Raw genomic sequence first — 25,943 nt, 5'->3', positions numbered from 1 at the left:
AGCTTCTGGTTCTCTCTTTTGATTTTATATTGTCGAGGCCGGATTGATTTTGTCTTCAGGAGTTCCGCGGTGGCCCAACTCCAATGTGGATCAGAAGTTTTCAGGCTTTCTCCTTAGGTCTGGAATCTTCTAAGAATGCTTTTGGCCTCAGGAACTTGGGTGGCACTGACCTGAGACCCTTGCCATGGCTGCGCCACGCAGGGATGCAAAAGCAGATGGGGAGGGAAGAAGCCCCATGATTTCCCAGGGAGTGGATTGAGTAGCTGGGTTGTACCCAAGAGGTCTGAGGATAGTAGTGCAGGCTAGGAGCCACCCTATTTTTTTGAGACTGGGTCACTCACTGATCCTGGAGCATACCAAGCCAAACACACCGGCACACCTGGATTTTTTTAATGTGGGTTCTGGGGATCTGAACTCAGGTCCTAATGTTTGTACAGCAAGCGCTTAACTCACTGAGCCATCTCCCCAGCCTCTGCATCTAATTAAAAAACAAGAATTTTAATCTTAATATACTGCTTATTTATTTTTATTTGAAATTATGTAAAATTTTCTCTATTGGTTTAGATATTTTTAAATTCTATTTTCAATGAATATAACACTCTTTTGTATACATAATCCCTAATTTAATTAACTAGCCTAAGTTCATGCTTTAATAAATAGGGCTACAGTGAGCATTCAGTTTGTGATTTTGAGCTTACTTTAACAGTTGCTTTGGTATGGATTCCCAGCATTTGGTCCAGAGGTTGGAAACTTGAGAAACGTGGTAGTGGTTGCTGTCTTAACATGATGTGGGACAGCATCAGCAGTTCTTTATTATTGGAGGAAATGATGTCTGATTCCTCTTTCAGCTGTTTTGTTATTTTGTGATAGCATCTCTACTAAAGAGAAAGGAAGATAGAGGAAGAGGTTCTTATTTGCATTTACAGCCAGTCTCCAGACTTCCTTGAGATGAGCCTTCCTGCCAGTGCACCCTTCAGCCTACACACTGGAGGCAATGGATTGATAGGAATGAGACAATGGATTGATAGGAATTCCATCACACACACACACCGCCTCCAGTTACCTTCTTTTCTTGTTACTCTGACAAAATACCTGAAGATCATGCAGACTCGCACTAGACTGGTAATACCACTCACAGTCACCACAGATAAGGAATTCCTGAACGTGATAATCACTTGAGGTCAGCACTCCTGCTGGATTCCCAGTCCTGTTAGAGTCAGGCCTGGGAGTTCGTAGTCTAGTTTATGATCTTTCTCTCTTGCTCCAATTTGTATTTAGTTATTTTACCATTCAAAAGAGGTTCTACAAGCAAGTACAAAAATCTGGGGTTGGAGAGGGGGTACGATGGCTAATATTGATTTTCAACTTGACAAGATAATATGTGTATTAGTCACTTTTCTGTTGCTGTGATAGAAACACTGACCCAAGCAATTTATAGAAGGAAGAGTTTATTTGAGCTTAGGGTTCCAGGGGAATTACAGCCCATCTTGGTGAGGAGGCATGGTGGCAGAAGTGGTTGGAGGAGGAGCAGCAGAAGTTAAGCTCTGCATCTTCCAGCAGGCACAGGAAACAAGAGAGCAATTGGAGATCCAGCAAGGCTTAACAACTCTCTAAGCCCACCCCAAGTGACATGCTTCCTCTAGGACAGCCACACCTCCTAAGACCTCCCAAAACAATGCCACCATCTGGGGACAAAATGTCCAAATATTTGGAGCCTATGGGGAACATTTTCATTCAAACCATCATATTCTACTCCCTGGCCCCCATAGGCTCATGACCATATAAAATGCAAAGTGCATTTAGTCCAACTTTAAAAGTCCCCATAGTCATTATCAGTCTCAATACTATTCAAAAGTCCACAGTCCAAAGTTGCTTCTGAGACTCAGGTAAATATCTTAACTGTAAGCCTCTATAAAATCAAAAGACAAATTACATACTCCCAACATACCCTTACATGACCAGTTTTGGGGACTGTTATGTTTTACATCTGAAAATGTCACCCTGTAGTCTCATGGTTTGATACGTGGTCCCAGTTGTAGTGCTGTTTTGGGAGGCAGTGAACCTGTAGGAAATGGGACTAGCTGGCAGAAGCAGGTCACTAGGCAGGGGCTTTGAGGGTTATACCTGGCCTTTTGTTCCTGCCCTGCATTCCCTGCTTCCTAGTACATTGTGATGTACACAGCCTCTGCCACAAATTCCTTTTGCCATGAACCAAGCTATTCTCCCAGGATGGGTTGAAACCATCTGAAACTGTCTATGTCAGGTAATTTGGTCACAGAGACATAAATGTGACTAATGCAAGGACAATTTCCAGAAGTGGAATAAGCTGAATAACGATAAGAAGCAGCCAGAATTTCTGTCTTTGTAGCACTTTTTAGAATCTATGACTGTCATGTTTATCAGAAAAGGATGTTGTGATCTAAACCTAGTGGATAGATGGAGCAGTTGTCGGATGCCAGGTTTTCTATTTCATCCTTTGTGTACATAACTGGCAACAGAACCCATAAGGCGAGTATCACTAATTATCTCCAAACTACACATTGAAATCTGAGGTTTACAGATTCTCCCATGGCTCTGAGGTGGGGTACTTATTAAGCATGTGTGAGGCCCTGGGTTCCATTCTCTGCTGCAAAACAAAAGCAAAAATCCAAGCTTCTCACCCAAGGTCTCCCAGTTAGTAATTTTTAGAGTGAAGATAAAATCTTAAGCTCTTACCACCCATTGTATGTTGCTGTCTAAAGCATTTCCCAAAGGGTTTCCATGTCACAAGATGTTAGGTAGGAAAGGCTTTGAATTGAGGACATTTTTACAGTTTTCTCATTTTTGGTAGTTGTGCTAGAAAGGATTCTCTCTTTTGTAAATTGTCAAGATAATAAATGATGATTATTTTTTAGTCCCAGTTGAGAGATGGATTTTCTTGACTGTAGTGAGAGACTACATAAAGTTGTTAAAGACCATGTGTGGATAGAAAGAAGTCTTCCAAACTCCATGTGGTTTTAAATCCCCTCTGAAGATTATAGTCAGGAGCCCAGGAGAGCCTTGAGTCAGGGGCATGGAAAAGGCAGTGTGACACTCCCAAAAGGCTCTTAATATATCTTCACCGAGTGCTAATTGATGCTATTTTTTTAGTGGCTATGTTCAGATAGATTAAAAATGGGAACAGTAGACCAAGTAACCTCATGAGACTATGTGACTACTATGTATGAGACCCTGGGCTCGGTACCCAGCAAGCAAGAGAGGAGAAAGAGAAAAAGGTAGGGAGGAAAGAAAGAGGAGAGAGAGAGAGAGAGAGAGAGAGAGAGAGAGAGAGAGAGAGAGGAACCCATGCTGGCAGTTCGCAACAGAGCTCACCAATTATTGATCCTTTGGGTTTGGATCAAAGGGTAGATCCTGAAGACACTCTGATAGCAATCCCCTGCATGTGGTCAGATGAAGAGCAAGGGGGTATAGGTCAGTAGTAGAGCATTGGACTGCTGATGAGGAGCTAGGCAATTCCTAGCTGACTTGATTGAAGCTGGAATACTGGGTGGTGAGACTGTATTCCTTAGACTCTGGAAAACCAGGAAGGAAGGAGGGGAGTTTGTGGGCTTGAGGGCTCTGGGATGGGGATTAAGGAGGATGGGCATGTCTGGTGACTTTATCAGGGAGACATGGTAAGGAATTGAATGTCTAGTTAGAGGTAAAATAGAATGTGGATATGAGGGGATTAGTCAGATGGAAATGATAAGGAGGACCAGGAAGTTGTTCTTTATGACTGGCGGTGGGAAGACAGGATGCCCAAGGACTGTCTGGGAGGAGCTCCTAAATGATAAGGTGTCCCTCTGGGCTTTCACCAGCAGGGTGGTGAGAGGAGCTCTGAGGCCAAGGGAGGAGGAGGAGGATGGGAGGTAAGAGGTTAAAGAAAATTTGAGGAATCATAGACAGATAAGACATAGTTTTTTTTACCAGCATTATAGGCCACTAGGCAGACAGATGCTGGCAGGCACCCAGGCACCCACAGGCACACAAGGGCTGCACACAGGCGGGCATAGGCACAGACACAGACTGGCATACAGGCAGACACACAAGCAGGCTGGCATAGGTGAAAATGTAGGCTCTGACCTCTAACCTCAAGGTCATAGTTCAGTAAAACCCATAAGAAAGTGGCATTCTGCCAGAAATAGATATATCAGATTACATTACTATATATTTTTGGATTCACTGGACACCCAGTGTCAGTCATTTTGTGGTGATTCACAGCCCCACCCCCCATGTCCATGGTTAGTCACTGGGCCCATGTGAGATATCTAGATCATCATCATGTTGCCTAAGCATAAACTGGCCCTTCCGCCTCTTTTTCCTGCATGCAGGCACAGGCATCATCCGTCTTCCTCCACTAGTTCTCTTTCTGTCTTCACCCCAGGTGGTGGCTATATTAGTTACTTTTGCTTCTTGCAGTGGCATAATACTGAAAAGGGCAACTTAAGGAAGCGTTTATTTTTGCTCACACTTTGAGGGTACAGTCCAACATAGCAGGGAGCTTGAAGCAGCAGTTCACAGTGCTTCCACAGGCAAGAAGCAGGGGATGGATGCTGCTCCTCAGCTCGCCTTTTCCTGTTTAAGCAGACCAGGGTAGCAGCCCACAGATACTTAGGGTGCCGCTCATACTTAGGGTGGTTCTTCTCCTCTGGATTAACTCAATCTAGAAACTCTCTTATAGGCAGGACCAGAGGTTTGTCTCCTAGGTGATTCTAGATCCTGTCTAGTTAACAATATTAACCATCACAGTGGCTAACAGACTGCTGAGCACCCCTAGGCCCTGGTCAGTTCAGAGATGCTGTCAGTCAGCACACAGGGGTGCTGACAGTGTTTTATTTCACTCACACAGAGCACCGCTGCCCACTTTCTAGTCAGTGTGTGTTGGCATCCAGTGTGTGAGTGTTCCAAGGGGCTGCTGGGAAGCTAGGTGGCCTGTGACACCGAGGCAGCCTTAATGCCTTCACATTCCTCTGCTCTTCTCTTTTCAGTGGTCGTGGAGTCAGACTTTGTGAAATATGAGGGCAAGTTTGAAAACCATGTGAGTGGGTCCATCGAGACGGCTTTGGGGAAAATCAAGCTGAACATTGGCGGGAAAGGTCTGGTGGAGAGTCATTCCTCATTTGGGACTCTAAGGAAGCAGGAGGTGGACCTGCAGCAACTCATCCAGGACTCGGTGGAGCGGTAAGAGAATCCTGTTCTGTGTTTTGAGTCTTAACACATTTTATGATTAAAGGCAATTTGGTTGGACCTGCTAAAAGACTGATGGATGTGAACTTTGCCTAACAAGTGTGTACTGGATGTCCACTATGCTGAAGTGTCACAGGAGCATACTCTGTTCGAGAATTTATTGACTATTCTTAGTCTGACTGTGGAGACCTGGGAATCACTGCATAGTATTTCAGGAAAAGACAGGTACTTTCTTTAGTGATAAGATTTGATAAAATGACAACAGTAGAAAGATTGTGTTCTGTTTTAAAATTTTTTAAAAAAATTAATTTTGGTGCATGTGGGTGTGGATGTGTTATGGTGCACATGTGGAAGTCAGAGGACAACTTTCTGTGGTCTATTCTTTCCTTTTACTTGTGGGTCCAGGGATCAAGCGCAGGTGGTTTGAACTCACCAGCCCCAGTGTTTTCTTCTTTCTTTCTTTTTCTTTCTTTCTCTCTCTCTCTTTCTTTCTTTCTTTCTTTCTTTCTTTCTTTCTTTCTTTCTTTCTTTCTTTCTTTCTTTCTTTCTTTCTTTCTTTCTTTCTTTCTTTCTTTCTTTCTTTCTTTCTTTCTTTCTTTCTTTCTTTCTTTTTTCTCCTTGTGTAGCCCAGGTAGTCCTGGAATTCATGCTACTTTGGCCTTCTGAGTGCTGGAAATACAGGTCTGTGCCACCACACCCTTTAAAAAAAACAGCAGTGTTTTTTGTTTGTTTGTTTTGTTATCCCAGTCCTAGAGATTGAACCCAGAGCCTCACATATGCCAGGCAAGTGCTGACCTACTCATAGGCTTCCCTTGGTTCCTTGTACTTTTCTTTTTTCTAAGATTATAAAAAATTGTGGTGTGTGTGTGTGTGTGTGTCTGTGTGTATGTATGCATGCACATGTGTTTGCCAGTGAGATCAGTGCCTTCGGAGGCCAGAAGAAGGCATTGGATCCCCTAGAGCTGGAGTTACAAGCAGTTGTGAGCTGCCCAATGTGAGTGCTGGGAACTGGATGGTCCTCTGGACAGGCCATCTCTCTAGGCCTATACTTTTTTTTATGAGGAAGAGAGCATTTGAGGGGCTTTGGGGGAGGGAGCTGTTTATCATCTTTGCTATATTGAAGAAACGCTCATGTTTATTCATTTTACCTCAGGATTGCTCTTCATTATTTTTGCCTTATATCGATTCAATATTCAATAAGTATTTTATTGAGTGGATACAATGTGCTGTTTTTGATGCAGAAGATGCTGCATTGAGCAAAATGATGTGATTTCTTCCCAATTCTAGTGGAGGAGGCACCAAATAAGAAACTAAATAAAACTTACATTAGGTTAATGATCTTGGAGGCAGGGGGAAAAACATAGTAAAGGGGGATGGAGGATATGATGTTACAGTGGGGCCAGAGAAGGCTTTGGAGAAGTGGACCTTAGTACAAAGCCCTGAAGGAGGGGAGAGAACAAGCAGGGTGCTTTCTGGATAGGACGCTATGTGCAGTGGCCAGCTGGCTACCCCAAAGGGAGCCAGGGGAGGCCAGAGGAGAGCTGAGGCCCTCAGGGCCCCTCACTCTGAGTAAGACATGCCTAAGATTCTGGGTTGGGAAGAGCCTAGACAGAAGTCAGGAGTCCAGCTGAGAAGTTAGCACAGCACTCCCACTGAGATGCTGTTCCAGCCTACACTGTACCATATGCACGTTTTCACCTGTCATTTTGTCACCCTTTCTTTAAGACAGAAAATACAAATCCAAGTGAATCAAGAGAAAAGTCACTTATATTTAAGTGCTTATCGCTTCCAATATTCTTAAGGCTGGTAGAGCACTTTGCCTAGCATATACAAGGCTCTAGGTTCCATCCCCAGCAAGCAAAAGCAAGAAATAAAAGATAGTAAGTCAATGTTCACAGGATTATATGAAATAAATGTTTATTAAACAAAATTATGTATAAAATCAATAAATAAGAAATATCACACACACACACACACACACACACACACACACGTCAAACCTTAGGCAGGCAGATTTAGTATAGACTAGGCAACGTTAGTCTTCAAAGCTAGGCATCTCTCCTGTAACCTCCGATGTTTAATGAAGGTGAGAGAGCACAGCTATGAGTTTGCCTCCGCATGGCCCTGGCTAGGACTCCCCCCGGAGCTCCCTGCTTGCCAGAGAATCTCTGGCTCTCTCTGGTGGACCAGGTGGCAGGCACAGGGACCCTCTCTGGCAGTTCCGATCTCACTTTCTTTCATTTGCTGCTTTCTTCACTGTAAAAGCATTTTCCTTCTCAACACAATGCTTGTGGTATGCTGGAGAACTATGTGTTTATCTGAAATTAAAATGGAGCTGGGCGACCTTGATTTTCTTTTGCTAATCCTGGTGACACTTTCCACTGGGGAAGGAGGACAGGAAGGCTGGGGAGTCCAGGGCCTCTATGCTTCCTCATACCCAGCCTCCTTTGAGCTCTAATTTGCAGTCTTGTTATTTCTATTTCAAGAATCACAGTTGGGTATCTCTGCAATCACATTTCCCGATATAGGATTTTAAAACACTTTTCTTGATTCAGGTGTAGAAGATATTGCCAACAGGAAGCATATGGGACAGAGAGGGAGGTTGTTGCCTGTGAATAGCCATGGGAGAAAGCAGGCACAAGCGGGGAACATCAGGGAGCAGGAGCGTAACATCTTCAGGGAACCTACTATGTGCCAGGCAATGTATATTCATCATCTTATTTCCTTTGCGCAGCCAACTGCTTTTATGTATGAAGGAACTGAGGCTCAGGAAAGTGAAATAATTTGTTCCCAGACCCAAAACTCGATTTGAGTGCTGGAGCTGGGATTTGACCCAGGATTTCTTGGTTCCAAAACTCTTATAAATACTGTTTGAGGAGACTTTACAGAAAAGAAGTTGGAAAAGGTAAAAGTAGTTAAGATGATAGCACAGAACACAAAGGCCAAGTGACAGTGAGGATACTGTTGGGTGAAGTGTAGAATGAACCCTGTCCTCTGCAAGCTCATGGGAAGAGCCAGGCCTGCTCTCCCAGGTGTGTGTGCCTGGACAGGTTTGAGAACACCTTGGAAGACACTTCAGGGATCACTTGCAGAGGTGCTGGGGGAAAGGATGTTCTGGGGAATGGGAGCTGAGAAGCTAGAGGCAGGATAAGGAAAAGTGTCAGAGATATAACACAATGGTAGAGTGCATTCTTAGCATGTGTGGGGCCCTGGGTTCAATACCCACTGCAAAAAAGAGAATAAATGTAATACCTTGAAAGCAGAGGCTCTATATCACAGAATCATCTTCCTTGTTATGTTGCTAGGAGCTAAAGGTGAGCTACAAGGGACTGAAAGAAAAATATGACTCTTTCAGTCTCAGGATGAGCACCAATGAGGCCAGCATTCCTGTTACATTACACTAGAGTAATAAATTCTTATCTGTGTGGAATTGATAAGATACTGTCGATTCACATGTGGCCCTGGGCTTAGGTACTGTATGTTCTCAAGGGCTTATTTGTAGCCAATCACTTTTATTTCAGTCATTTAGATAAGTTGTCATCAGTAAGCAAGTTAGTTAGGCCCTCACAAACCTAAGTATTAGGGCTGGGGTGTAGTTCAGTGGTAGAACATATGCCTAGCATGCTTGAGGCACTGGGATTAATCCCTAGCACAAAGGAAGGAAGGAAGGAAGAAAGAGATGGGGGGAAGGGAAGGGAAGAGAAAGGAGAGAAAGAGAGAAAGAAAGATCCCAGAGTATTAATTTTATTGTCGAAGAAATGTATCCACACCTCTAACTTCATTCTCTGCTTGAAAGTTCCCACGGGCATGCATAGAATATTCATTTAGCATTTTGGGGCATGAAGCATTCCACGGGAACTGTCCTTCTAGCTACCCGGAGCTGATTGCTTTTCGTGAGCACTCTAGGTTTACCTTAAACATTTTTGATGGAAACCATCCTAAGATATATCATGGATCATATATCATCTTTGCCTTCTGTTTTTTTAAGTGTAGGATAACACATTTATTGAGAATTTGCATATCAACTCAGATTCATATTTTAGTCTTCATATCCAATATGATTTTGCAGTAAACCCTAAGTTTTTGCCTTGTCTCTGTAATTACCACTTCTCTTAACCCTAACAGCCACACCTCACCTATCTCTGCCTGTGGGTTATTGCCTCTAATCTCCTAGCATCTAGGGGAACTTTATTCTTGTGAACTTGGTAAATGACACTAGCTTTTGGCCTTGGTCTCTGCATTGTAGGTGAGATAGACTACATGATCTTTGGCAGTTTCTTCCTAAGTATCTAGACGTGAGTGGGCACATTCCAGATCCTGTCCTTTGAAGTTGGGTCTTACTACCAGCTACTTTCCAACTGTGGTATCATAAAAGTTTTTCCCTGACTGCTAGAAGATTGAGTTCACTGTGCTATAAAGGCATAGTCAACTTTTGTTATTTATCATACTGTGAAGCAAATTTCGGTAAAGCAGATTACATTTGTCTGTGTATTCATGGTAATTAGAAGTTTAGTTTTTGATGAAGAACTCTCAATTAGTTACATAAATTGATGCATCATGAATGCAGTGATGTGGCAATGATTAATCTTCACAATTATTTAAAACATCTTAAAATTATACTGAGTCAGCTCAGCTGCAAATTTTATACACATTAAGAAGTAGTATTCTTTGTTCTGGCTTTTTGACCTTCTTAAAGGATTTGAAGTATGCTCATGACTACAGGTTCAGTATGTCAACTCTTATTTAACTTAGGCATTTTTTTAAAGGGCGTGTTGGGGGCTCATGCCTTTCTTTTAAAAAGGAAAGCATGCAGTGAAGTTGGAAGTGCCCCTCTTTTCCACAGAATCCATTTCCCTGGGCCAACCAGAGGGTCTGAAAGCTGTCCTCTGTCTCTGCACTGGCACCATTGTTTCAACAGTGTGTGTTCCTTCCCTTTATTCCTCGCTCTGCCTTGTTTCTCCTTCAGGGGCAGCACGGGCATGTTGAGACTAGTCTAGATAAGGTCATCCTGAGGTGTAAGGTAGGAGAGGCTGGCATGGCCCCCTTATACTCTTAGTCTTAGTGGCTATTATTTAGAGATTTAGTATTATTATTATTTAAATTTTATGTGTATGGGTGTTTGCCTGCATGTATGTATGTGTACCACATTTGTACTTGGTACTCACGAAAGCCAGAAGAGGGCAGCAGATCCCCTGGAACTGGAGTTACAGATGATTGTTAGCCTCCAGATGGGTGTTGGGAACTGAACTCAAGTCCTCTGGAAGAACAGGAAGTGCTCTTAATCACTGAGCCAACTCTCCAGCCCCATTAGTGGCTATTTTTAAGGGCTAGTGTAGTTTTGATGTATATGTATTTTTTTGGAGGGGGTAGGATTTTATCATGTAGCCCAGGCCTCTGCCTCCCAAGTGCTCAGATTATAAGTGTGCACTACCACATGTGGAAGATTCATTTTTAAAATGAAAAAAAAAGCAAACTGTGGAAACATAGGTCTACAGAATAATATAATGAATGCATGCCACTTCCTGTAAAAGGTTTTTTTTTCTGGAAATTGACACCTAGGAGCCATCTTCTGCCTTCATTGTCCAGAATTTCATTAGCAAAAGGGGCTTTGTATTTCTGTGAGAATTAGGTGAGAGTATAAGCAAAGCCTAGACAGCAGTGCCTGGTGTGTGGCAAGTTCTTCATTGTGGCTCTGAGTGGCTTCATTTCTGTCAGAATAGAGCCTGAGTACCAAGGCTGGGGAAGGTTGTTCCTGAAGGGAAGGTGTGGCAGCTTTGGAGGGCTGAGGACAAGGGCTGAGGCAGCAGAGTTGCTGGCATTGGTGTTTCTGATGCTCCGTCTTGCAAGTCTTGATTCCCTCCTGTGGGGAGGACATAAACACCCAAATGGCCTCCACTCTCAATGCTACTCTGCAACGGCTAATGATTTTCAGTGATGGAAGTTGGAGAGGTTCTGGTCCTTGCTTGTAGTAACAACCTATGCTCTTCCAAAATGAGGGCTAAAGCAGCCTGTAGCTGTGCCATGAAACAGTCTGGAAAGCACATCTGCTGTTCTTTGTGTATTTCTGCAGTAGGAGATGCTTATTCATTTCTTAGGCGAAGATGCAAGGAACCTTTCCTCGCTCAGTGTCAGTGAGACCTTAATGGACCTAGTCTTGGCTACCATCTTCTTTATGGGAAGCCTAGCTTGGACGTTCTCAGGTCTCACCAAAGTTATTTATTTGTTTGTTTATTTTACTGAGGATTGAGCACAGAGCCTCATGAATGCTAAGCAAGCTCTCTACCAGTGAGACACACCCTTAGCCAAAGTCTACTCTGCCTTTCCTGAGACCCCAGTCTATAGCATCTCTGTGCTGTCTGAAATCTAGTCAAGTGGTTGACATTTTCCCCTGAATTATTTTGTCTTGAGTTCTTGTCTTAGTTTTTGGGACTGTGAGCCCTGGGAGCTTTCCAACCTTGTTTGACTCTCTATTGTTCCCTTCCTCAGTATAAACATGGCTGACTAGACACCCCCATGCTGCAGAGAAGGGGTAGGGGTGGGGTTCCAAATTCTTCTCCCCAGATTTATGTCTTCATAGAATCTATGAGTTTTTCTTTTCTTTGTTGTTGTTGTTTCTTGAGATAGTGTCTTACTATACGGCCCATAGCCTTCCGAATCCTGGGATTATAGGCACACACCACTATGCTAGAAGGAGTTTTAGTTTTAAAGGCAACATTAGATCTTTTTGGAACTAGTTGAGACCCAAGAAGAAATTATTTTCATTCAAAACTTACAGACCCTATAATTTACTATCAAATTCAAGATTATGTCCATCATATGAAGACATTATTTTAATTACCACGATACTCAAGCACACTACTGTCAATTTTAAAGCATCCCAATCTCAATGTTCTTAAATGGTTGGGAAGGGTGCCAGGATTGATGAGCTAGCTGTCCTTAGCTGGGTTGGCTGAGGTGAGCCAGGAGCTGGCATTCAGGTGGCAGATGTGTGTATTCCACCTGGTTCTCTAGTATCTTATGTGGTGACACACCCTTCTCTGAATTTCTCATCTTCCTCTCTAAACCCTCAGAGGAGCGGCATGGTGGGTAGACTTCAGCTGCCTCAGCCAGAAAGCTGGGGTACAATGTTGCTCCCCCTTGCCTTCTCTTCTGCATCAGTGTCTCATCAGTTGATTCATCTTCTTAAATAGTGCTCTTACCTGTTCCCATTGCCCCAGCCTCCTGATCATTTCTTTCACTAACCCTCTTGTCTATCCAGCTCTGGCCCCTTCCATCTTAGCCTCCAGTCTCAGCCAATCAGATCATGTCACAGCCCCTCACAGCCTCAGGCCAGACGTCTGGCTGATTTCAGTTCCCGGGGTTCATCCACAGGCTTTCTTGCCTCTAAGTTCTATCTGAAGGCTCCTTCATTCTTTCCTTCCACACAGTCTCCTGTCTCACCTGGCCAGTTCATAATTATTCTTCATGTCTCTCTCAGCCTACACCCCACATCCCCTTCAGGCACCATGTCCTCACTCTCCTCTTGGGGTGCTGACCACACTGCGGGATCAGGTCTGCTGTGAATGCCTGGCTCTCCACATGCCCCTCCTGGCATGTGCCTCTGTTGTTCACATGGGCTCTGGCAGCATACTGAACACTGGTTAAAAGAATAATTGGCTTATTTTCATTTTACATCTGAGGAGCTTGAAATTCAGAAACTAATTAGTTTGCCTGGACTCAGGATTTAAGGACAGGCACATAAGCACATGAATTTTCCAGTCCAGCTGCTATGCCCAGAACTTGAAAAGGAAGAGAATCCCCAAGAGGGTGACATGGGTATTCATCCCTTTGTGCGACTTCATCTGGCTGCTTATCTTCCTGGCTTTCAGGGCAGCATCACCTGGTGGCAGTTAATTAATTACACTGCCTAAAAGGTTGAGCATCTATAATTGCTTAGTCATTTTTTTCCTGTCTCTCTGGGTTGTTCTGTGTGACCAAGATAAGATGTTGGAGACAGATGCAGATGGAGCAGTTGTGGTATGGGGGTGGCCCAGTCACTTTGGGAATCATGGGTAGTTAGCATTATGCTCCAATTTGATCCTCCTTGCAATTTATTTATTTATTTTAAATATTTTATTTATTTTATAAATGATTATCTTTATGTGTAAGAGTGTATTGCTTGCATTCATGTAAGTGTACCCATGTTGTGCAATACCTGAAGAGATCAGAAGAAGGCGTCAGATCCCCTGGAACTGGAGTTACAGAGAGTTGTTAGTTGCTATATGGATGCTGGGACTCGACCCCTGGCCTTCTGCAAGAGCAGCCAGTGCCCTTAACTGCTGAGCCATCGCTCTAGCTCCTCTTCTTGCAATTTATAGTCGTGAAGTCACCTTCATCTTCATCACAACTGAATGAGAGAGAGAGAGAGAGAGAGAGAGAGAGAGAGAGAGAGAGAGAGATTTTTCCACTACAGCCATCCCCTCTTAACTGCAGGATCTCCAATGGATGATTGAAATCAAGGACAGTACCCAATCCTCTATAGAGTGTTTTTCCTATGCACATTTATGGTAAAGTTTAATCTATAAACTAGGCATAGTAAGAGGCTAAGTACTAATAAAATAGAACAATATGATAGTTACATAGCAATCTATAGCAGTATACTGTAATTAAATTATAACATACTATAAAGTTATGTAAACAAGTATCTTACTGTGCCATAGTCACCTTTCTTAGGATGATGGGCCGAGATATAATTCCTGTATAATCAGAGGAAGTGAGATGAACAGTTGGTGACTTATATATGCCATGGCCCTAACTTTTGGAGTTAGATATCTAATAGCTGAATTAGCATGATTTTAAGTCGAGAACTTTCACTTTTTCAACAAAGGAATGACATATCCAAATTGCCAGCATCACTCCTCTTTGGGGGACCATTATTAAGTAAAATAAGGATTCAAAGTTTACTTGAACACAAGCACTGGGACACCAGAAGTCAGTTGGTGACTGAGGTGGCTCTGCAGTGACTGCTGAGAAGGCAGTGGTGGATACATTGTACAAGGATGGTTCATAGCCCAGTGACTGTCCATTACACTACTCAGAAAGCTGTGCCACTTAAAACTTGTGAATTGTCTATTTATGGAATTTTTCATTTAGTATTTTTGAACTGTGGTTGACTTCAGGTAACTAGAGCTGTGAAAAACATAAAGGAGACAACTGTATATTGGAAATGGAGATCCCAGAGCATAGTAATTGAGGTTTCTAGAATTTTCTGTCTCTGGCTCCAGGTTGAGCATCTCTGATGTATGGCTGCTATAGTTAGGGTCTGAAGTATGTCCAAGGCTCAGGGGTTGAAGGCTTAGTCCCTAGCCTGTGGAGTTACTGGGAGGTGGCGGAACCTTTTGGAAGTGGAGTCTAGTGGGAGGAAGTGACATCATTGGAGGCATTTCCTTGAGGGGCTTTTGGGACCCTTGCTCCTTCATCTATCACTTCCTGACTGTCAGGAGGGAGACACATACTGCTTTCATGATGTACAATGATGGGGCCAAACAACCATGAACTGAAATCTGAGAAGTCCTGAGTCAATGTTAAATCAGAACAAACCGTCACTCCCTCCTGTAAGCTGATTTATCTCCAGTGTTTGTCACAGCAATGCAAAGCTGGCTAACTCAATGCAACTGACCTTCCTTTATGGTTGAGCTGGAGCCTCTCACTGGGTCCTGAGCAGCTGATGGGTGGCTGCTTCTGTTTCAGAGAGTCTGCTGCCTGTATTCTGGGGAGCTCTCACAGGGTGCTGAGCAGAAAGACTATTCACTTGTTGACAAGCAAGCATACATTAAACTCTGTCTGTATGCAAGACCCAAGGGAGGCTCAGAAGGGAGAGGAAGATAGGGGCAGAGCTTCAGGCTGGACAGTGCTGTGTTGAGTGATCTCATTCCACCCCCTACTACCTATGTCCTTTGAGTCTTTGGCTTGTGAGTTCTCTGTTTCCTGACCTGTGAAATAAAGATAACAGTAACTTCATGTATGAGTTAGGGTGCCGTGTGCAAATGACCTTTCCTACCCCACATAATGAAATATCCTGAGGTAGTCCTGGTTAGCTGAGCAGTCAGCTCAGTGGCTCTGTGAACCCTGGTGTCAGCCCCACATGTATTAAAGACAACAAGGGCTGGGCACAGACAAATGACCAGTTACTTGTGACTCTAAGGGGGAGAAAAATCTTCCCCAACATATTATTTACTGGGTCTCAATAGTCAGAATTGCTCCCCCCACCCCCAGTCCCTAAAAAAAATATAATGATTGGAATTGGCTGAGGGATAAGTGAAGGCTCACGGCCAGGACTGGATCCAGTCCACTTCCCTGCAGTCCAAGACAGGACCCGAACAAAACTGGGGTGTCCCAGTGGTGCCCACACTCCTGGTATGGAGGGGTGCCAGCCTGTCAGGTGCAGAATGCAGCATGAGGCCTGTGGGAACAGCTGGGCTGAAGCCTGTCACCCTCCCCTTTGCTGTCCTGAAGCTCACAGATCTTAAGAGGGCAGAGTAGTGTCTCCATGGACAGGCTAAACAGGCAGATGAAAGAGGCAGCAGAATGCCTGCATTCCAGTACTTTAGGAGACCATTTCTGAAATGCAGCCCTGGTCAACTGCTGTGAGCCTGGAGGAGGCCGGTTAGCATGAAAGAAGCAGAGTACTCACTTGGTGCAGTGTCAGGAGAGCTGCACCAGGGAGTTTAGAAGCAGAGTCCATGGACTTCATTTTCATACCTACAGCTGGTCTGTGCACACACATTTTCTTCTCTTTTAACTGTAGCTGTGGCTAATAAATCAAAACTCCTCAGGAGAAAAACCTAGACTACCAAAGCTTTAATTGTCAATGCACATCTACATTCCTGCGGACTAGCAATTCTTGCTTAACACCCTTGCAGTGGCAGGCTTTTAAAAAATATCCCAATCTCTTTCTAGGGAGATGATGATATCAATTCTGGCCATCCCGCAGTGCTAACCCCGCAGTGCTAACCCAGAGAATGTGATTGCACCTGTTGCCTCTTCTCGTTTTTAGAACAGTGTAGTAGAAAAAGTGGTGGTCTAGGGGTCCAAAGATGGGCTCCCTGCCTATGGTTTTGCTACCCATGAGTCATGCGGTTCAGGGCTCAGTCACTTTCCCTGGTGAATTTTCTGATTGTGAGCTGAGGCATTTGATTGCAAGCAGGTGCAAGGACCACGCCCTCCCATTCCCCCAAGACATTACCAATCAATCTCAGCTGTCTTGCTCTTTACCGCCCCCGCCCCCAAACAGTCTAAGATTTTTTTTTTTTTCCCCTCTAGCTGGGCACCAATCAATACTGGATTGAGCAGAGGATGTTCTCCAAAAAAGCTCACTGTGTGTGTGTGTGTGTGTGTGCCACAAGTCAAGGTCAGGTGTCTTTCCACCTTATTTTTTAAAACTGGGTCTGTCACTGAACTTGGAACTTATCAAATCAGCTAGACTGGCTGGTTAGTGAGCCTCAGGAATCTCCCTGTGTCTGCCCTCCTCCCACCCCTCAAGACTAAGGTTACACACACTGTGCCTGTTTTTTTGTTTTTTGTTTTTTTTTTTTCTGTAGGTGCTGGGGATCCAAACAAAGGTCCTCATGCTCACACAGCAGGTACTTTACTGCCTGAGGCATTTTCCCAGCCCTCCAAAAGATTTATTTACTTACTTGTGAATTTCCTTCCTTCCTTCCTTCCTTCCTTCCTTCCTTCCTTCTTTCCTTCCCTCCCTTCCTCCCTCCCTCCCTCCCCCCCTTTCTTTTTCTTTCTGTGGTGCTGGGAATTGAACTCTTAGAATTCATGCATGCTAGGCAAGTCACTGAGCTATATTCCCAGTCCTGATCCAGGATTTTATGAGACTGGCACATTAACACCTACTGCACTAATGAAGCATCTGCCATCCACAATTTTTCAGTGTTTTTGCTTCTTGAACTTTTTTTAAATGTGTGTGTATTATGTTCATGTAGGCAAGTACACCCGTGTTGTGCAATGCCCGCAGAGGCTAGAAGAAGTCATTGGATCCCCTGGAACTGGAGTTACAGACAGTTGTTAGCTGTAACAACTGGATTCAAACCCAGGCCTTATGCAAGAATATGCTCTTAACCACTGAGCCACCTCTCCAGCCCTGATTCTTGAACTTTTAATGCAATGCAAGATTATGCTTATGAAGTGAGGAAGTTTCGCTGGACTGCAGCTTTCTCTCTTGCTGGTCCAGGGGTCCCTGTTAAATGGTGATCCCTGCCCTGCACTGAGGTCAGAGCCAGGGTCCAGGTCTGTGAGCTGTTCATGGTCTAGACTGAGGACACTGCCTCCAAGGAGCACCAGATCCTTGCCTGGTGCTTCTTGGGGCCTGGAGTGTTGAAAGAAGGAGATGGGGGAAGAATCCTTCCAGAAATTGTTTGGCACAGGGCCAAACAATTCAGTTTCCTAGGCATTATCTTTCCTCTGTCCCTACTAGGTTGCTCTTAACCTAAGATGATTAAATTTATCCAGCATTTGACCTCCAAGAGATAGCAGCACTATCTTAGAAAACAGAGTTCCAGCAAGGTGGCCTCTTCACAGAGGTGGAACCACCTGGCTTGGTTGAGGAACTCCACCCCTGTCATCCTTAACCTTGGCGGTGGGTTTTGTGTTGAGAAAGCCTCTCTTCCCAAGGTGGGACTGTTCGTAAGGACTTTGTGGGGTGCAGTAAACTTTGGAGATTTGTCATCAGAAGCAGGGGGTTTGATTCTTGCCAGAGACACTTCTGTCTTATCTTTGGGTTGGACCTGTCTTGGGGTGATCTAGGCTGAGCTTTCTTTTGTTGTTTAACATTAATTTAGAACAGCTTCTCAGTTTAGTAGATTCTGTTCAGGGCATGTTGCAGTGTAATGAATTAGTGATTTCCAATTGACAAAGTCACATTAGATGTCTGGTGGGTTCCTCAGCAGTCCCTCTGTCCTTCTTAGGAGTTGTGGGCCATGGTGCTGTTCTGATATGTGTGGTCAAGCCACATATGTGTGGGTATGAGCCGATAGCATAACTGTGGGTTTTTAGGGGAATGTGGGAAGCTGGCTGGAGTGTTTGTATGGTATACACCTGCTGTAAGCATAGGCTAACTGCTCTTCCACACCTTAAAATAACCCCATGAGGAGAGCATCATTACCAACAACTGTCCATGAGAAACCACAGTACAGAAGTGATATAATTCAATCCAGACCACCCAGCAGGAGGGCAGCTCCCAGCCCCCATCTATATTTCTTCCTGAAATTGAGCACCTGATGAGAGGTTATTTATTTATTCATCTACTTATTATTTACCTTTGTGTATGTGTGGTGTATGTGTGTTTATGTGTGTGTATGTGTTTGTGTGTGTGCACACAGGTTCACATGCAATGTATGTGTACATGCTATTGCAGGTCAGATGTTGGCATTGGGTGTCTTTCTCAATCACTTCTCCATCTTATTTTTTTAATATTTTATCTATTATTTTTATTTTATGTGTATGAGTGTCTTGCCTGCATGTGTGTGAGTGCACCTGGGTTGTGCAAAGCCCATGGAAGTCAGAAGGTGTCGGATCCCTTGGAACTGGAGTTGCAGATGGTTGTTAGCCACCATGCAGGTGCTGGGAATTGAACCCAGGTCCTCTATAAGAGAAGTCAATGATCTTAACCCATCTCTCCAGACCCTCTCCATCTTATTTTTTGAGACAGAATCTCTCACTGAGCTTGGAGCTCACCGATTTGACTAGACTGGCTGGCTAGCAAGCTCCAGGGAGTCTCTTGTCTCTGCCTCTTCCCCCACAATTGCTGAGATTAGAGGCATGCACCGCGTGGGCTTTTCATGTGAGTGTTGGGGATTGAAATCAGGCCCTCATACTAGTGAGGCAAGCACTTTACCAGCTGAGTCATTCCCCAGTTCCTTGGCCAGTAATTTTGTAGTTGTGACAGTATATTTCAACACATGTAAAGACCACTGTAGTTTATATTATTCTAATGTTGAAACTAATCAGCTTCGTATGTCTTTCTTTAAATTTATTATTTATTTATTTATTTATTTATTTATTTATTTATATTTTATGTGTGTATTTTGCCTGCATGTATGCAAGTACATGTGCATGTCATACCATGTGCATGCAATGCCCATGGGAGCCAGAAGAAGATATCACATTCCCTGGAACTGGAGTTAAGGATGGTTATTAGCTGTCATGTGGGTGCCGGGAATGGAACACTGGTCTTCTGGAAGAGCAACCAGAGTTCTTAACTGCTGATCCATCTCTCCAGCCTATCTTTCCTTTTTTTTTATCGTTCTAAAATATAACATCGAATTTGTAACTTTGTTATTCATTGGCACTAAGTACATTTTCACTGTTATACAGAAATTCCTACTATCACATTTCTGGAAATTTCTACCACTTTAAACCAGAACTCTGTAGCTCTTAAGCAATGCATTTCTCCCCATTCTCCCACCTTCCAGTCCCCAGTACTCCAGTCCTCTTACTATCACTGTGAATTGGCCATTCTAGATATGTCATGTATGTGGCCCATATGATGTTTGTCCTTTTATGAGTGGCTTACGTTGCTTATCACGATTACAGTTCATCCACGTTGTGGCACGTATTGGAACCCGACTCCTTTCTAGAGTAGGCAGTTTTCCCATGGTGTGGATATGGCATGTTTTGTGTCTGTTCATCTGTGGGTCACGTTTCTACCCTGGGCTGATTATTACATTGAGACAGGTTCAGCCTAGCTAGTCTGTCCACTTCAGGGATTCTTCTTGAAGTCTGGTCACCCTAAGTGTACTGGGATGGACCACCTGCCCTTTTGTGGACAGGGAGGGATGAGCATAGCAGGTGACTAACTTGGACTTCCTCAGTAACTGAGGATGAGCCTTTTCTTCCCATGTTGACTCTGGCCAGATTGGGTTCTTTTCTTGCCCTTTTGCAGACATGGCACTGACAGAGCTCCCCAGGAGCATATTTCATTATCAGCTTTTATCAAGTCATTTCCTGTAGGTAGAACTGTGGCCTAACCTTGAAATGGAAGCCACTAACAGAAGTTTAAGTGGCTCAGCTTGGGGAACCATGAGGTCCTTGCTTGGTGGCCTGGGGCAGTGGTGCCAAATGCACTTCTGTCTGGAATGTGCTATAACCCCTGCTGGGAGGTTGCACTCTCTCCTCTCCCCTCACGTGGGTTAAGAAGCCCTCCTAAGTCCCAACGTGAGCTCACTTCACAGCTTGCTCTTTTACCTGGACCTCTCCCCTGTGAGAAGCTAGTGACTCGCTCATCAAAGTGACCCTGTGCTTAGGGGTCAGGCTGTCTCAGGCCGATGGTTGGTACTTGCTTGGTTGCTTTTTCTTTGTTTTTCATTGAAACCAGTGCAGCTGTTTGAGAGTCTCCTTCTTCCAGTGTTCAGCCGATCCTCTCAGCTGGTCTGAAGACCTCAGGAAAGTTTGACTGAGGCCTTCCTAGATGAATTGCCTGTTATAGGACAGAGTTCGTAAAAAAATCACCAACACCACTTTAAGAAAAGTAGCAAGGTAAATTTTAATTTTCGACCGGCCGGGCTGTCGGCTAGTTGGGTCAGAGTTTTTATAGGATTACAGAAATATTATTCAAACAGGACACTTGTGAACCAATCAGGTTTGTACAACATAGCAGAATTTTGACTCTATTAATCAACAACCAATCATTATACAGACAAGTGATACAGTCATATAACTTGGCAATCAACTTTGTGACCTTAAAACTAGCCAACTGCTTTAGCCATAATAAGTAAAATAAGACAGTCAGGGTAAATGACTTCCAGGTGGTCATACAATAACAGGATAACAAGGGTGGTCTTATGCCCTGTGTCAAGGCGACCCAAGACACCAAGCGGGTTACAGAAGCAAAACAAGCTGGTTAGTAAAAATGTATGTCTGGAATTATCACATTCCATGATTCATGGCGAGGGCAATTTTCCAAGGCCCAAGGTTGCCCCCCTTTTCCTTTCGGTGTGGAGCAAAGTTGCTGCTGAAATGGCTCTGAACAAAATGGAGTAACTTAGGGAAGTTTGCTGAGCCAGTTCATTGCCCCCTCTTTAATCACCAGGAAACCCTGGTGATTCCCTCCTCAGCTTTCAGCCAAACAAGATGACAGAATGTTCCCTGCCTCAGTCTCTCCCAAGGCACTAGGTCACTCATGACTGTTTTTCTTTTTCAGAACAATTAATCTGAATAACCCAGTGCTGCAGCAGGTGCTGGAGAGGAAGAACGAGGTCCTGTGTGTGCTGATACAGAAGATCGTGACCACGAGCAAGTGTGTGATCTCTGAGCATGTGCAGATTGAGGAGAAGTGTGGAGGCATGGTGGGGATCCAGACCAAGACTGTGCAGGTGCGACACCCAGGAGGGTGAGCTCAGGACTCAGCCTGTCCAACCCCAACCTGGAGACCTTTTGCCAGGGGCCCTCCTGTGGTGACTTAAAAGAGAGAGTTAGAAATAGAGCTCAAGCTGGTTCTAATAAACAAGACCTCACTGGCTGGAGTAACTAAAAACTTTAATGTATGTGGCCTCGTCTCTGTGGGATATTGAGGATGTTTTGAGCCCCCTCCATCCCAGAAAGTAGCTTCTCCTCGGTCAGGCTTTCTGCTCAAGGTGTTGGTGTCTCCAGTATTTCTTCAGATTTTCCGCAAGGCAGGAGAAGATGCTTCAGGGCTGGGTCTCACCAGATCACTTGGGCCATGTCCATTTTTCAAGCCATGACAATAGAACTCTTGTGGCCGGCTGGGCCTGGGCCAGGAACTGTCCCCTATGGGAAAAGGATGCTTCTTCAAAGGGATATTGTCCAGTTGAGCACCAGCCAGGCCAGCAAAAGAAAATCCTTAGAGCATCTTGGACCCAAAGCTTTTCAAGTGATTGCTTTGGAGTCAGCCATCCCAAATCCTTTGATGACTAAGTTAGGGCAGGTAAAGATCTATGTATCTATCATCTATCAACTGATTATCTATCTATCATTTATATATCTCTATCATCTATCTATCTATCTATCTATCTATCTATCTATCTATCTGTCTGTCTGTCTGTCTGTCTGTCTGTCTGTCTGTCTGTCTGTCTATCTATCTATCATCATCTATCTATCATCTTCTACAAACAGTCTCTTCCAGATTAAATTATACCCAGCCCTGCCAAGCTAACCCTGGAGCAGATTCTAAACATCAGTGGAGTAGGAAGCCATCAGTCTTAAACTGCTTTGCCTCCAGCTAGCCACAGGGCCTAAAATCTTCTTAGTGGTTTCCTTCTTGGTAACACTGGCTTTTTCTAGAGGACCTAAGAAGGTTGTATTTGGAAAGAGATATGGATGTAGGTATGGAGCTGGAGCTGCTGAGGGTAAGCAAGAGAGTGAGCTAGCAGTGGGGAGAGGGGTACTTGATGGGAGGTGGCTTTAGTTGGCTCTGTGGACACTTTTGACTATAGCCACCACCCATGACAGTCCTGGCCCCTGGCAATTAGAAACCAGCTGCTGCTTCTTCACTCAAAGATTTTGACCAGGAGCAAATTGCTAAAGTATGTTGTCTCCAATGTTTGCCTAATAAATAGATCCCAATTTCCTATCCCCAGGGTATGTGGGAAGGGCTCTTTCCTGCCTGACACCTCAGCCTTTCCCACCTATCTTCCTCTCCTCCATGCAGCCCGCCCCTAGCCTCTCCCCCTACCCTCTCTTCCTGGTTTTGTCTGCTGCACAGAGCACTAGCCACAGGAGTCTGAAGGGCAGTTCAGAGAGGATCTCCCAGCCCAGCTTTGATCTTGTTTGGAATTTTTATTAGGATTTCAAAGTTGTTTCTTTAACATCAATGAAGACAATTAGGAATTGATCTTATTTGCAGTCACGCATCATTAAACTATGTCCTGAGTTATCCATCCTATGTTCTAAGTTATGCATCACTAGGTAATTTTGTTGCTGAGAAAACATCACAGAGGGATTTACACGGGCCTAGATCACCAAAGCCAGTCATTCCTCAGAACCTCATGAAGCAACTGATGGATGCCATCAACCTGAGACACATGAGGCTGTTCCCAGCTAAACACAACCTGCATTCAAATTTAACCAACCATGGATGTAAAAACAACAAAAATCCTTGTGCCAAACATCTACAGAGTTTTTCATTCTTTCCTCTCTTCCTCCTGGCCTCTCTTCCTTCCTCCCTTCCTTCTTATCTCCTTTTTTCCTCCCTCCCTCTCTTCTTTTCCAAGTTACAAATATACTCTAAAATCATGATAAAAATGTTGTCTAGTAAACACACAAGCAACAGCATAGTCATTTAGTATTATTAGGTGTTCTGTGCTGACTGTGACTGTAGGCTCTATTCTTTCAAGATAGCGCAGGGGAGCAGTTTACCAGCAACACACCATTGTGTTACCGTGTTATAGCACCTATGATGTCACTAGGGGATAAGAAATTTTTGGTTCTACTAATCAGAACACCATGAGACCACTGCCATGCTACATTGTTGCTGAAACAGTTCTGTGGTATGACTTCTAATCCCATGCCCTGACATCTTACTCTTGCCACCAGACACCAGAGCCCACTGGCTCCTCCTGCCTCCTCAGCTCTGTGGACCCTTTCCCATCAGGCTTAGGAGGTTGGACACAGGGGTGGCAGGAAAAAGCCAGAGAGGGAGTGCACATGGGTGTGTGCTCTTGCCCACAGGTGTCAGCAATGGAGGATGGGTCTGTCATCAAGGACACCAACTTAGTGCTGGAGATCCCAGCTGCCACCACCATCGCCTGCGGTATCATTGAGCTGTATGTGAAACAGGGTGGCCAGTTCGGTGAGTCCTACTCCTGAGGCTGCCCGTGAAGCATGCCCTTGTAGAGAAGAGAGGGGGAGATAGCAGAGGCGTGTCAGAGCATCATATGACCTGGACCCTGGGCAGTGGGTGGTACTGAAGAGTTGGGTGAGGGAAGTCAGGAGCAACGACTTGTACTCCCCAGGGTCACTGTGGCTATGGAAGAATGTGGGCTCTACAACCAGACAGACCTCCTTTGAAGCTGCTGAGTTTTGCTGAGCTTGGAAGGGGAAAGAGGGTCCCTGATAGGGCCTCAGTGAAGACTGACTGATTGAGGCCCAAGAAGTGCAGAGCACAGTGGTCACTGATGACCAGCCAACTTAGCTGTCAGTTTTATCCTCATTGTGGTTCCATCCTCCCTCCCCAGCATAAGGCCCGACTGCAGCCTGACCTCACTCTATGAGTCACAAGCAAGTTATTGTGATTGTTAGGAGACAATAAGTCTGTCCTTTCCTACTGCTCATCTTATATGCTCAAGGCCCCTTCCAAAAGAGAAGAGGTCAGGTCGCACTGAGCCCCAAAATACTGCCTGGCCACTTCTTGGGAGCAAAAATGAGTAAATTTAACACCACAAACTGTTGTTATTAACCTTTCTGAGTAGGATGATGATATATGGTTTGGTTTATAAAGTTGTCTGCTGGAAGTTACTACTGAAATTTCACAGGTGAATGTGGTATGTCTATGGTTTGCTTCCAAAAGAGTATGACAGAATGCATGGGGTTGGGGTGGGCATAAAGACACAGGCCTGGTGTGACAGTCCTGAGGCTGGCTGATGAGCAGGTGCAGGTAGTTGTAATTCTGTGTGCTCTTGTTCAGTTTGATCTTTGCCATAGATAATGGAGTGCCATGCACATGGTAAGGAGTGAGCATTCTGTGAGGCAAACCCACCAGACATGCCATCTGCTGCAAAGGTAGGAAAGAGATCACGTACTGAGTGTCCTAGTGAGACTGTCAGCAAGTCCATGGGCATTTGAGGATCTGTATGAGCATCAAACAAAATTGCTGAGCCTCCCTTACCCCCAGGATCATCTTGCAGATGAGGAGCCTGCACTTTGGGGAGTTGAGATGATTTGCCTGGGGTGACATAAAGAGAATGTGTTGGTTTTAAGAAACTGGTCAAGAACTGGTGAGGGATGCCTGGAATATCCGGCACACTGGGATGGTGACCTACATCCCTCAGGGACCTAGTTCTCAACTTGCAGAGTTTCAGGAAGCAGCATTATTATAATTATTATAATTTCATTGTCATGTAACCCAGGCTGGCTTTGAACTGACTATGTCTCTGAACTCCTGATCGCTCTGTCCCTACCTCCAAGTACTAGAATCACAGGTCTGAGCTACATGCACTGCCTATTTCTTTTTGAATGACTGAGGCTAGCTGATGGTAACTCTCTGTCTCCCAACAAACTGCACAGCAAAGGTGATGGCTGTCCCCAGTACCTATGTGTGGTAGGCAGTGCTGTTGCTGTGCCTGTTTGGTCCAGCCCAGTGCAAATGCCTTGAGGATCCTTTCAGGTAGACTGGGGGCAGAAAAGGTGCTGTATCATGTTTCCCTGCTTTACTGAGTGCAGCTGTCAAGCAGTGTCAATATTCCAGGAGAACAATGTGATTTTTATCACATACATTGTGATTACCATAACCATGTCGACTAATCCAACCAACACTTCACATAGTTAGCATTTGTGTGTGCATGTATGTGTGTGGGGGGTTTACATTTGGGACCCATAATCTTAGAAAATTTCGAATAAATAATATAATATTTTTAGTTGAGACTTTTAAGATTTTTTTATTAAATTGATTTGTGTTTCTGCTGTTCTTGCTTCACTTTTGGATTTCACATGACCATGTGACTGGCTTTCTATGTCTGGCTTATTTTATTCAGCATAGATAGTATCTTTCAGGTTCATCCATGTTGTCCTAAATACTA

At 44.4% G+C, this 25,943-nt stretch overlaps 1 protein-coding gene across 1 annotated transcript in view; it reads left to right on the top strand.

The window, feature by feature from the left end:
- The window catches only part of Gsdme (gasdermin E), a 55,536-nt gene that overhangs the window by 12,560 nt on the left and 17,033 nt on the right, over positions 1-25,943 (top strand). The window contains exons 3-5 of the mRNA XM_008841487.2: positions 5,007-5,199; positions 21,392-21,563; positions 23,878-23,998. Of these exons, the coding sequence (XP_008839709.1) occupies positions 5,007-5,199; positions 21,392-21,563; positions 23,878-23,998 (486 nt within the window). The remainder of the gene's footprint in view (positions 1-5,006; positions 5,200-21,391; positions 21,564-23,877; positions 23,999-25,943) is intronic.

The sequence above is a fragment of the Nannospalax galili genome, unplaced genomic scaffold, assembly GCF_000622305.1.
Source record: "Nannospalax galili isolate Female #2095 unplaced genomic scaffold, S.galili_v1.0 scaffold158, whole genome shotgun sequence".
NCBI classification, from domain to species: Eukaryota; Metazoa; Chordata; class Mammalia; order Rodentia; family Spalacidae; genus Nannospalax; species Nannospalax galili.
The sequence above is the reverse complement of the archived record's forward strand: the minus strand, read 5'-3'. Positions and strand labels throughout refer to the sequence as shown.